The following is a 12,175-nucleotide window of genomic DNA, read 5'->3' on the forward strand; positions in this document are numbered from 1 at the left end:
AACACTGGAGCACCTCTGTCATTCCCCAGCACGTGAATTATGCAATGGTTATTATCATAATCTGAGTGCAGAATTCAGAAATTCAGAAATTCAGAAAGCATGATGAAGTGCAACGTTTAGGCCTGTATTTATGCAAGGTGAGTTCTTATTTTCACATTTCACAAGAGATTGATGCCAAGCTAAGGGGGGTGTGGAGCTGATCTCAAAATGCTTTGGCAGAAGGAATAACCCAGGAAGAGGGAAAAGCCCAGCTTTGCAAAGTCTCAGTGGATTACAATGCATTACACAGCCCATGACAATTCAGCTGCAATAAAGCTGTCCAACACTTCTTACTCTGGGCAGCTAAATGGACTGCTGGCAAATGGAATAGAAAGGAAAAGAGGAAAAGCAATAGACTCAGGATGAGGGGTGGGATTAAGAGCCACAGAGAGACCCCAGAGACACCAAGCCATCCCAGCTGAGGAATGAGAGAAGGGATCTGCTGGTGGGCTGAGCATTAAGTCAGGGGAACAGACAGCAGGACACTGAGTAGCAGCTCATTGAACAGCTTCACCTCAACTCCCCGTTTCTGGAGTGTTTGTCTTTCACACAGCTTGTTTTACACCACGATATAAAAGCCTTGGTGGATCCCTGCCCCTGCTCCCTACTACACAGCAACAGGACCAGGGTTTCTTGCTTTTTTAGGATATGAGAAGGGGAAATCTGATAGGAGGAAGAATTACACACCCATGCTGCTGTTATCATTTCTAGTCTCCTGGCCATCAGTGCCAGCAGATTATGGCAGATAGGTTTGGCTTGGAAAGGCTTAACTTAAAATTCCATATCAGAAAACCTTTGAAGGTCTTGAATTCTGGTTCCAGTCTGTCACAGACCCAAAACTGAACTGAAACAGAGCTGGAGGAAGAACTACTTAAGCAGGAAAACCCCTTTTTATTTCAGTAGGTCTCTAAATTACCCTTGAAAGAGACCTGAAAAATTTGATAAAGAAGCTGATAAATCAATGTTACCCGAATTACTTAAGGACACAGCTGACATTCAGTAATCAGAAATACAGAAATAACCAGAAATAGATTAAAAAAAAAATCAGTCTGGCAGAACACAGGGGGAGCAAAGAGTGGCCCCTGAGTAACAGAATCATGGGCACAATGAGGGAAGAGTTCGATTTTGTACATACCATGGAGTGCAAAAGGCGGGAATGATTCAGAAGGTGGGAATCCACCCGGACTAATTCATTAAAATCCATTTTCACAAGCACTGTCACGTTGTACCAGAACATCCTCCCTGCAGCGTAGGAAATAAAACAGCCAAGTCATCTGAGGTCTGGTGCTGCAGAAGGAGACAGAGCTTCAGGGAGGAAACAAAGCAAGATTTAACTTGGCAAAAGTGAGGGGCCCACGAGCAGCCACCAGCCAGAGCCTCGTTTGCCATATGCCACAGGCAGAGGAGCCAGCCAAGGAGAAGGAGCCAGGGAAGGTTTGCTGGACCCACAGCACCCACACAGCACTCACTGCTCATGGGTACAAGCACTGAAGCCGAATATCCTGGAACCCATCCAAGGCAGATTCCCATATTTGTTTTAGGAAGAGCTATGGTAACAGTTTTCCTGCCCACTCCCACCCTCAGGAGGGAAAATTAAGGATGTTTCTATTAGAAGCAGTGTTGAATTTATCAGTAACATACCCTCTGGCATGGGATCCACACAGCCTGCTCCTTTGGATGAGCTGCAGCATTTTTTCAGCCCTGGACATTCAGTATCGAACGTGCAAGGAAAATCAAATGTTTCCATATCCTTCACTGGACAAATACCAGGTCTTGAGGCAAATACACTGGATCTATTGAGTGCTAAGTAACAAAAACATTTCTGAGAACAAAAATACAGACAGTCGTTTCTATAAAATGGTGATATTTAATTTATACCAAACACCTCCTCCTCATTTTAGAAGCGTGTCTGTTCTGAGTTTTTAATGGGAAGAAAACAGCAGCCTAAAATCTCATTATTTCATTTCAAGAGTGTAAATATTCTCAGATCTTTCTCTTGTCCATGACATTTCTGTTACAGAAATTTTGAGTTTCTAACTTTCCATTAATAATTATGGATGGATGGGCTCACAGTTAAGTCTCTAAATGTGGAGACACTGAAGCACTGGGAAACAGAAAATGTGACTGATGTCAGCTGTGACTAATCCAAATAACACATAATGATCAAAGAAAGCAGGTACTGTGTAAGACAGAAATTGAGAACTTTCATTTAACATTTTGTGGCACAAATGTAACCTTAGTTGCAGTAATTCTGTTCCAGCTGGCCACTCCAGGAGTTTGGTAGCCCACACCAGAGAGCCCTGCAGAGAGGGCAGATGAGGCAGGAGGTTGCTGCTTCCCAAGCCAAGGGCAGTGGTTCTGGGTCAGTGCCAGCACAAAATCTTTTCTATGGAGGAAAAGAGAAAATATTTCCAAGCCCTACAAACTCACTTCTTTACCCACACTCTCACACACAGTTCCAAGTAATGCTCAGCTCTGGTCTTTCTAAGCAACCTGAAAGAAATGTCTTTTCCATTTGTTTTGCACCTCCAGGTTTTTGATTCTTTTCTGGGCAATTCAATTCAGCCAGGAGAAAAATAAACCTGATTGTTGCAATAGAAACAGTTGTGGTACAGGAAAACCACATTTGACGTAATAAAGCCCATAGCAAGTGAAAGGTCCACAGCAAATTATAAATTTATTATGAACAGTCAGTTTTTCTGTGGGTTCACAATTTCTGTTATCCCAAGGCTCTGGATGAGAGTAAATGTGAGGTTTCTGAGAAGCAGGAGGGGATATTGAATCTAGCACTTTTGGCCTCCGCAAAGTAACGTTCTTAGCCAGGGAAATTATCTTGATTAACCAAGATTTAAACTAAATCTGTGTAACTTGCTGCCACATGCACATTCCAGGTCCTCTTCTCTCTGGGGCTGGCACTACAGGTGGTTCCCCCCAGCAGGTCCTTTTCCTAGAAATATCCCTCTTGATGTTCAAAGCCACGTTAAGGTCTGATACAGGCTCGGTTGCCCTCAGCTGAGTCTCACACATATTCCCAGCCTCAAGTGATTGCTCCTTCTCACTCAGCCTCCTGCTTAGCAGGGAGCTAAGCAGCCTCTCACACTGGATTTTGCACAATCAGAAGCACCAAGGGATCTCCCTGTATTAGAAAATTCCCTATTCTCCAGTGCTCCTTACTGTTCAAACCAGGTGGATCGTGGCCAGCTGGATCCAGACGTGGAAATTCCTTCAGCTCTGAGATTCAGGTGCAGTTCAAGCAGGTTTGAGGTTCAAAGTAGTTTTTTCCCACCTGGGTCTCTTTTTTTTTTTTTTTTTTTTTTTTTTTTTGGTGTGTTTAACTGCAGTGTAAATGGTTTAATGAGTCACATGCAATCTCAGAAAACACTATTGAATCCTGGCTGGATGCCACAGTAGCCATTTATCTGAAATCAAAAGGTCATCGTTTTCAGATCAACGGAAACAGAGATGGATTCACTTCACATTTCTGCCTAATTGTACCAGATGCACTTTGGAAATTCAATTTATGCCCTCCTCTTCAATCATGCTGGGGACAGTCACCTCCCAAGCAAGCAGTGAGGAGCAAGTCAGCCAACTCCTCTGTCATTTGGATGAAGTACAGGCTTTTCTCCTCCGTTATTTACATAAATGTATGGAAGCAGAACTGCAGCTTAGCAACCAAAGGTCACTTGCCAGCCTGCCTCTGGACAGCTGCTGGATCTGCTGTGACTGCAGGATGGGGCATCTGCCAGGAGATTGATGCTGAGGAACAGCATTAGTTCAGCCAAAACCCCCTTCCTCTCCCTCCTTCCATCTGGAAGGGATTCTTTATTTCAGAGGGTGTGGCAGAGCCAGGGATCAACGCCCTGCATTTGTCTCAGGTATCAGAAGGTGGAGACAAATCTATGAAATTACAGAGAAAGCTCCTGGGAAAGTCTGTTCCAAAAGCAGGCTGGCAGTTTTCATCATACAACCCCGGGTTTGGGGTCTTTGAGCATTGGCAGGCTTTACTTGCTCAGGTGGACATTTTGCATCCTGATTGCTTCTCCAGGGGTTTAATTGGGATTTGTGCTGATTTGTGCTGATTTCCAGCATCTGACAAATATTTAATACACATCCTGGGTGTTGCTTTTGCCTTGGAGGGGAGAAGGCTGAGGGGGAGGTGATCAAAGTTTACAAAATCCCAAAGGCAGGGGGCAAGGTGAAGGTGGAGCTGGTTTTCACCTGAGCCCATAATAATAAAATGGGTGAAAGAACTTGATTCTTTACCCAGACAGGAGGGAACTTCTGCAATTTGTCAGCACAGGGGGTATGGAGACAGACAGCTTCAGTGGGCTCAAGAAAGGACAAATCAATTCCAGACAGGATTCCCATCAGCAGACACTGCAGGGAACAGGCAGGGATGCCGATAATCCCATTTCTGCAGCTTCTGGGGGCTCACAAGGGACACAAACTGCAGGGCAGCCAGAGCCACCTGCTTCTGGGTGAGGTCCCACAGGACATTCTGGCACCTTCCCAGCCCAGGCTGATGCTGCAGTGCTGCCCATATGTGACACCACTGTGCCCTGGCTTTCCTGTGACAGATGAGCACAGGCACAGCTGTGCCCCAGCTCCTGCTGCTCTGTTGCACTCAGCATGGGAACATCTGCATGCCAGCTCTGAAAGGTCCCAGCCCTGCTGAGAGCTGCCTGGACATCTACAATGAGCAATTTTTTTTTTTTTACTTTGTAGTTGTTTTTCTGAAAACCTTTGGAAGTTGTGCACATGAGGCACGCTGATTAAAGCACGACTTTAACATTGCAGATCAAGTGCTCTCAAGAAACTCCACTATTAAAGTTGTCTTGGGCCTTCTTATTTCAAGGTATTTTTGTACATGAGTGCTTAAAAGCCAGCCTTCATCACATGCTGATGCACTCTTTCCCTCCCTAGCTGGGCATCAGGCAGGCTTAGGTGGCAGATAAGGAGCTCTCTGGTTTCATCTTATGCTGGAAAGTGGGCAACAAGCCAGTCACCAGAAGAAATAACCACACCATCTATTCAGGCAGCTGGAAACAAGCCTGGAGAACTGGATCCTATCTCTGCCTAAAAGACAAGATGCTGGGAGTTTTGGCTGGTGAAACAACCTTTCAGAGCCGTGGGTTTCACAGGTCCAAGAGCCTGACCTGCAGCCCTGTGCCCCAACCAAACAAGTTGTTAAAAGCAGCATTAAGCACCATAAAAATCAGAATAAATTTATGAAAAAATTAAAACTGCATCCAAGGTTTCTGAAAGGAGGTCTGAAACTAACACAGAATGGTTTGGTCTCAGTTTCTCTGCAGCTCAGTTGCCCACGTGTGAAAGACACAGAAGCTCCCTCACTTCCCACAGCCTTTGTGAAGACAAATTGCTGCCTGTGAATCCCCCAGGATTCACCTTAAGAGGTGATAAATAATTCTCTACTCAGTGAGAGGCTGAGCAGAGCACTGGATGTGGAGGTCAGGGTGGCACACTCTGGGAGCTCCTCAGAGGGCTCCATCAACCCTGGGCACTGGGAAATGCTGGATCAGGTAATTAAGAGTTCACTGATCTGCATGCATGGGCAAAAAGAGAAAAAACAAAGGTTGTTTTATTTAATTCTGCCTTAAGAATTAATTCTAGCCCTTCCTAACTTTTAGATATTTAACTTTCCAGCTGTTATTTTAAAATGTTTAAGTCGGTTTTGTGTGCACCTGTAACACTATCCCAATGGACAGACACACACCTAGTGAGAACTACCAGAGCACCTTGACCAGTGATCTAAACACTTTTTTCCCAACAGTAAAGACATAATAAAAGCAGGGCCTGCCATATCCCAGGCAGGGGTAATATTTTCCTTCGAGGAAGAGAAGGTGAGGAGTGGCAAGGAACAGGTTGCTGTGAAAGGTCATGGAGACCTTTCCACTCCTGGCAGGATGGAGAGCACGCTAGCATGGATAACGTCAAGAAAAAAATAACAGTAGTTCAACAGCGTGCTGTGCAGTAATTTCTGCAGTTCCAGTTTCTCTTCTCATCATTTATTTAAGACTGTGTCTAGACAGTGCATTACCATTCACAGAATTTATGACTAATGCCCTGAAAAGCAAAGATACCAGAATAATGTAAACATGGAAATCACCTAGAAGCCGTACAAATCCTTAAATGGTTTTAAGTATTCCCAAATTAACTTTGACAGGAAAAAGTGTCAGGGTGACCACAGTATTTCATGGACAAACTTGCCCAGAATGCCCATCAACAACATGGCAAGGGCAGGGTGGAAATTCTGCAGCTAAGCTTTACAAGAGATTTACAGATTTGTTCATGTTAGATGAAACAGAATCAGCAACAGCTCTCAAGCCTAAAATATCCCTAGAGATGCTTTTAAGAGACAGAATTATACTGGGAAAAAATATTTTAAGTGTTACCAGGATGTTTTTTTTCCACACAAGAAGATGGTCTCGATTTTCAGAGGTTCAGAAACACTTGAATTTCTTGTGCAACAGTGACAACCACGGTGACTTTTCCACATTTAGCTGGCACAGCTCTTTCCTTGTACTACAGAATTAAAAAGCCATTTTCTCTGATTGCCATTTGACACTTACAGGCACACAGGTATGTACATGTCTGTATATCCAAAAGACTTCACTGAAGTTTCTTTTCAACCGTAATTAGATGTGCTGGAGATTTTCCCCAGCGTGGAACTGATGCTTGGAAAACAGAGATGATCAGCAGCAGATCCTTCACCTGTCTGACAAATCTGCTTGGGCACACAGTAACCTGCAGCTCAAATTCTGCTTTGCTGGGGCTCCACAACAGCCATGGAGCCAAACACCAGCAGGAAACAGTAAATTAGGAATTATGCTTTAATTTCTCTTCTCTAGCAAATCATTTTACGAACAAGTAAAACACATCGACCATTTTTGTGTTCCCATCCTTCTGTTAAAACCCTGCTAGACATAATATTCTACCTGTGACTGTGGGGAAAACACCTGGGAGGAAAAAAAAAAAGTTTGGAAATTCTTTTTCCAATGCTCTGAAGCAACTTAAATGTGGGATGAGCACATTGCTCTTGACAGATCCCATGACAGGACATATGGCTCATCCCCCTCATGCCACGTTATATGATCTGGTGCAGGAGCAGGTTTGGGGACATTCCCACAGATCTGAGTCACACAAGTCTTATGACCCAAAACAAAGGCCAGGGCTGCAACAGGAACTTTCTTTTCAATCTGCTGTTCCTGTGTGTGATTATGTACATGCCCAGATCCATACTGAAAAGTGGAAATAGAGAAAATGCAATGTCATACTGAAAATAGGAGACAAAACTATGTCCTGCAGAACTTTTCTGGATGACAGAACAGTTCAATGCTGGTTTAGATAATTCAAGATGCCTGTTCAGCTTAAAAGCATATAAATTTATCCACTGGAAAAAGAAAGTTCCTTATCCCCAAGGAATCCCCTCCATCTATGTCTCAAGTTCTGATAAAACCGGGAATTTCTGATAGACAACTGGTAACCCTGATGCGGGAAGGGGGAAAAGCTTCCATTTTGAGACAAAGGTGATTAATTCTTCCTGTGTAGAATCTTATTAACACTCAGGTGTTAGATCAGATCCACCAAAAAGTTCCTCAGAGCTCCCACATAGTCATAGGTAACCAAGGAAATGGGTCCTAGTGTAATTTTGCTTGGAAAGCACCTGGTATCAAGTTGCCCTGAGGTCACAGGTTGTTTTAAATAATAACCAAAACTGGGTTTGCATTCTGGGAACAGACTCTGCTCCACATCAGAGGAGATGTTATCCCAAGTGCATCCTGAATTACTTTTGAGGAGAAAGCTCCTGGTGTAAATGCAGGCAGGCTCAGAGCAGACACTGCACCAGACAGTGAATTATTGCTCTTGGCCAGGGATATTGGCCTGAAGCTGGCCAGGTAATGAGCCCTTGAGGGATAACAAGCAGGTGCCTTCCTCAGGCTCCCCTGGAAGTTTGGTGAATTTGTGACTAGAGGTGGCAAAGAGCAAGAAGCAGGAACTTTAATCTGCTGTGTCTACTTCTTGGCACGTTGGAAAAAGTTTACTGTACATTTTTTAAGCCCATTTATTTCAGTGAACAGGATCCTATGGCCCAGAACTGAATGAAACCTTTACACATCTCAGCTGAAGTGAATCTTCTTCCATAAGAAGCATTTATTTCCTCTCTTAATCTGACTAAACTTACCTAGAGAGCAGTAGAGTCCAACTTGTTCATATCCTTCACAGCAATCTGTGAGGGTGATGGTTTCAGGGACCTCAACAGTGTGAAACTCTGTTCTGTAGTGTGTCTGGGGACACACCATCCACGGGATCCACCCTCCACAGGACGTGTTCTTCTCATAGGACCTTTGGTAGGCAACCATTTTAAACACACTTCTGGTCAGGGTGTAGTTGCACAGATGGTACCCCAGCAAAGAGAGGCCTTTTTCTAGGAAATAGAAACAGGAAAGAAAGGGATCAGCATTAACTTGTCACCCCAGAGCAGAAGCTCCCTGCAGTATCCAGTGAAAAACTGTGTTAGAAGAAAGCAGTGACAGAACCAACACAGATGAATGATTTCAGAAAGGCTGATGTTGGGTAGAACATCGCTTCAAAAAACAGACACAAGAAAGAATTGGCAGTGACTGCTTGTCATAGGCATCACTTTGGTCATGAAAGGAGGAAGATTGGCAGAAAATTCAAAGAATTCTTGGTGCCTTCTTGTTTGAGGTGGAAAAGGGGCAATTGTAACTCAAGTTAATATTAAGGAAATTTACATATGTTAATATAAATTAACAGTAAAGCACAATAGGCACTTCCAGGGCAGAGTCATCCAAGTAGTTTAAAAGCCCACTCCAGCCTCCTGCTGCCAAAGCCTTCATCGCTCTCCACTGACTACAAAGGGAACAAAGAGCAAGGAACTCATGGGCAGATGAGTCACAGTAGATGTCTGGAATAAGACATCCTTCAGACATCACCCCAGGCTAAAGCTGGGTACTCACACATCACTGGGAAGCATTTCCAGGTATCTGACACACAAGGTATTCCTGGAGATCCTGTGCTGCCTCTCTGCATTTATAGCAGACCTTGTTGATCAAACCTGCAGTGGTTCATTGACTTTGAGTATAAACAAAGTCAGTGATAAAGTCATTAACTGCATCATTTCACACAGGTCTGGGCATAGAGCTCTGTCTCTCTCTCTACAAGACCTTTTAAGGGTAAATTGTCCAATTATGAAATGCCACCTAAATTATTTTTACTTTTATCCCAATGACCAACCACCCATGGCCCACAATGTGGACTTTCCTACTCAATCACACAATATCACCCAAACCCATGAAGAAGAAGGTGAAGAAGCAGGACTAAGCCTCCTCCCTAAAACCTCCATTTTGCTTTATATATATTACTATATTCTAAAACCTTAAACTCTGTGTTTTCCACCATGTGATATTGCACACTTCTATTCAAACTACACACCATGATCCCAGTTCTATCATTCCATTCTGGAAGCTTCTCCACGGCCTCAGGTCAAATGCAGAGTTCTCCTGGGGGTCAGTGCCTGTCAGCACAGCAAGTAAAATTCTCAGTGACCAGGGCTCCAACATAACTCAGCTTCCAGAGTTCTGAAACCAGGTCTGATGAGGAGCGAGTTTGTTATGTGCTTTACTTAAAACTGAAATCCTTCAGCAGGGATAGGGAAAAAAACCACAACACCAAACAACGCAAAGAAACCCCAACAACAGCAACCAAAGCAGATGGAGTTTAAGAATTAGCAGTAAGCAACCTACAGTCATGTCAGACAGACATCAGGCTGGCTCCTAATGAGATGTTACAGAAGCCAGAGGGGCTGAGTCACCCTGTGTCCCATTTGGGAAGCAGATCGGATGGAATTAAAATGCCTGTATCATCCTCTAGCCAAAGCAGAAGAAACTTTAATAAGGATAAATATGAATTAGCTGCGGAGATTCAAATATAACAGGATTGGGGTTTTTTTTTCTGAGAGCTCTGGGGGCACGAAGGTCAGCCAACAGGCAGACTGAAGCTAACAAAATATACACAACAGGCATAGAATTAAAACATTTACAGCTTATCTTATTTGTACAACTGATCTCCTGCCTGAAAACATGAAACATCTTTAAACAATTCAAGAAGAAAGAAAAAAGAATTGTCAGGCTTTTAGGAATCCTGTGCTTTTATCACATTTAGCTTTCCAGCTAAACAAAAGACATTTGTGCAATTTGAGCAAGATTAGGAAAAGAGCTTTGGAGAGAAGGATCCATTTGTAGGGGAGAGACAGTCCAGAAGAAAACCTGGAATAGACTTGGTGTCTAGAAATGGCTTCTGGAAGCCCAGCCCTGCTCTGCCTCGCTCATCTGTGCCTACCTCCTGCAGCAAAAGGCAGAGTTGATGCCGGGTTGTGCTCCAGGGAGTGCGTGTGAGAGCCAGAGAGCTCCCAGCAGACTCCAGGGAATCTGTGCTGCTGCTTGGAGCAGGGCAGCAGGAAAATATTGAGAGTGAGGGCATCACTGAAACCCCAGTGTCTGCTTCTTCCTCCTGGGCAGCCTCCAGCAGGGCACCTCTGTCTGCCCCAGTGGCTGCGAGGTCTCCACGTCCCTGGCAGGCACCAGGGCTGCTCTCTGTCCCTAAGCAGGGAGGGCAAGGAGGTGGCCGAGAGGGACACCCAGCCTGGCTCAAAGCCTGGCTCAAGCCCAGACCTGCCTGAGCCAGGAGAGGATCCCAAAGGCCGGGATGTGACCAGGACATGGCTGTGCGGGAGGAAATGGAAGGAGAAGTGAGCCAGAGAGAGCAAGGTGGCCTCTCCCTCTGGCTAACTTTAGGATAGCTCTGAGAGAATGGGGAAGGAAAACAAAAGTGGGTTCTGGAGCAGGAATCAGAGATCAAGGGCTGCTTTTTATTCAGTGAGTTTGATCCATTAACACCTCACATGAGGCACAAGTGCCTGACAAGAAGCAGGCAGCTGTCATTGCATTTTGGAAAGCATTCCCTAGCCATGTGTTAAGACTGCTCCAAGAATACCTTTCTCTGCAAATGCTTCTAGGCATGTAGGTGTGGGGTGGGGGGGAAATCTTGCTTCTGCTTTTTTATTTATTGTTCTATTTTTCTTAAATTAGTTTGTAACCTGAATGGCTAAATAACCAGAGTGGAACAGAATTAATACCTAAATAATTTTTGTTATAGCCTTTCCCTGGAGAAAGTGCACAAAAATCTCTTGTGAGAAGGGAAGGAGGCAGGAGCAGGACAAACACTGTTCTGTGAAAACAAGGAAGAGAAACTCCTGTATTAAGGAATCAGACTGTTAGAGTGTAAAATCAGGTTAGAGTGGAGTAGGGCAGGTAAGAAGCAAGAGCTCAGCCTTGTTCCTCATCCCTGTGATCCCTCCTTTTCTCCAGAGCTCACATAAAGCCTGGCAAGAGCAAAGCAGGGACTGGAAGGGAAAAACTGAGTAAGGAGAGCACTGAGGATTCGTGCTGTCCGTGCAGAGCTGAGGCTGTAGCACTGGAAAGCTAAAAATTCCAGTGTCAGCTGAGCTGGCTTAGTCTCTACAGCAATGTGCAACATAAATACAGGTATGAAACTGAGAATAAGATGGTGTAGAATTAGACACAGTTTATAATTGGAAGCTACAGCTGTCAGAGCAGATATGAAGTCATATTTCATACTTAAACATTGATACTACGTACATATATATATATATATATACACATATACACTAGGTATAGAATGAGGCTGCCAAAGCCTAAAGAGAAGCTCTAAGTTAAGGCTGTGGTGGTACAAAAAGATGCCCTCAGTGCAAGAAGTTGGACTGAAAGTGTCAGGGAAAGGTGCAGCACCACCAACCTTTGCCCCATCCATCACTTCCACACCATTCAAAACAAGCTTTGACACTCACGGAGTTCAATTATTTTGCTGACAGCAGTTTGCTGCTGAGCAATGTGGCTTGGATCAATCTGGGCTCTTTAGCAAATTGGCTTTCTGTTCTCATTACTCCCATCTATGGGGTTATGGCACAATAAAATGGAATTAAAATGAACTGGCTGCTGTTTTCAGCGACTCAAAGCTGAAGTGAATGGCACAGCAGAAGGCAGTCACCTGCCATTAGAATGGATATGTCACACCT

At 44.3% G+C, this 12,175-nt stretch overlaps 1 protein-coding gene across 1 annotated transcript in view; it reads right to left on the reverse strand.

Moving 5' to 3' along the window:
• Positions 1-8,477, reverse strand: part of UMODL1 (uromodulin like 1) — a 45,240-nt gene extending 36,763 nt beyond the window's left edge. The window contains 2 exon segments of the mRNA XM_088159359.1: positions 1,175-1,281; positions 8,243-8,477. Coding sequence (XP_088015485.1) covers positions 1,175-1,281; positions 8,243-8,420 — 285 coding nt within the window. The 5' untranslated portion in view covers positions 8,421-8,477.
• Positions 8,478-12,175: the final 3,698 nt, after the last annotated feature.

The sequence above is a fragment of the Sturnus vulgaris genome, chromosome 2 (genome assembly GCF_052056855.1).
Source record: "Sturnus vulgaris isolate bStuVul1 chromosome 2, bStuVul1.hap1, whole genome shotgun sequence".
Classification (NCBI taxonomy): domain Eukaryota; kingdom Metazoa; phylum Chordata; class Aves; order Passeriformes; family Sturnidae; genus Sturnus; species Sturnus vulgaris.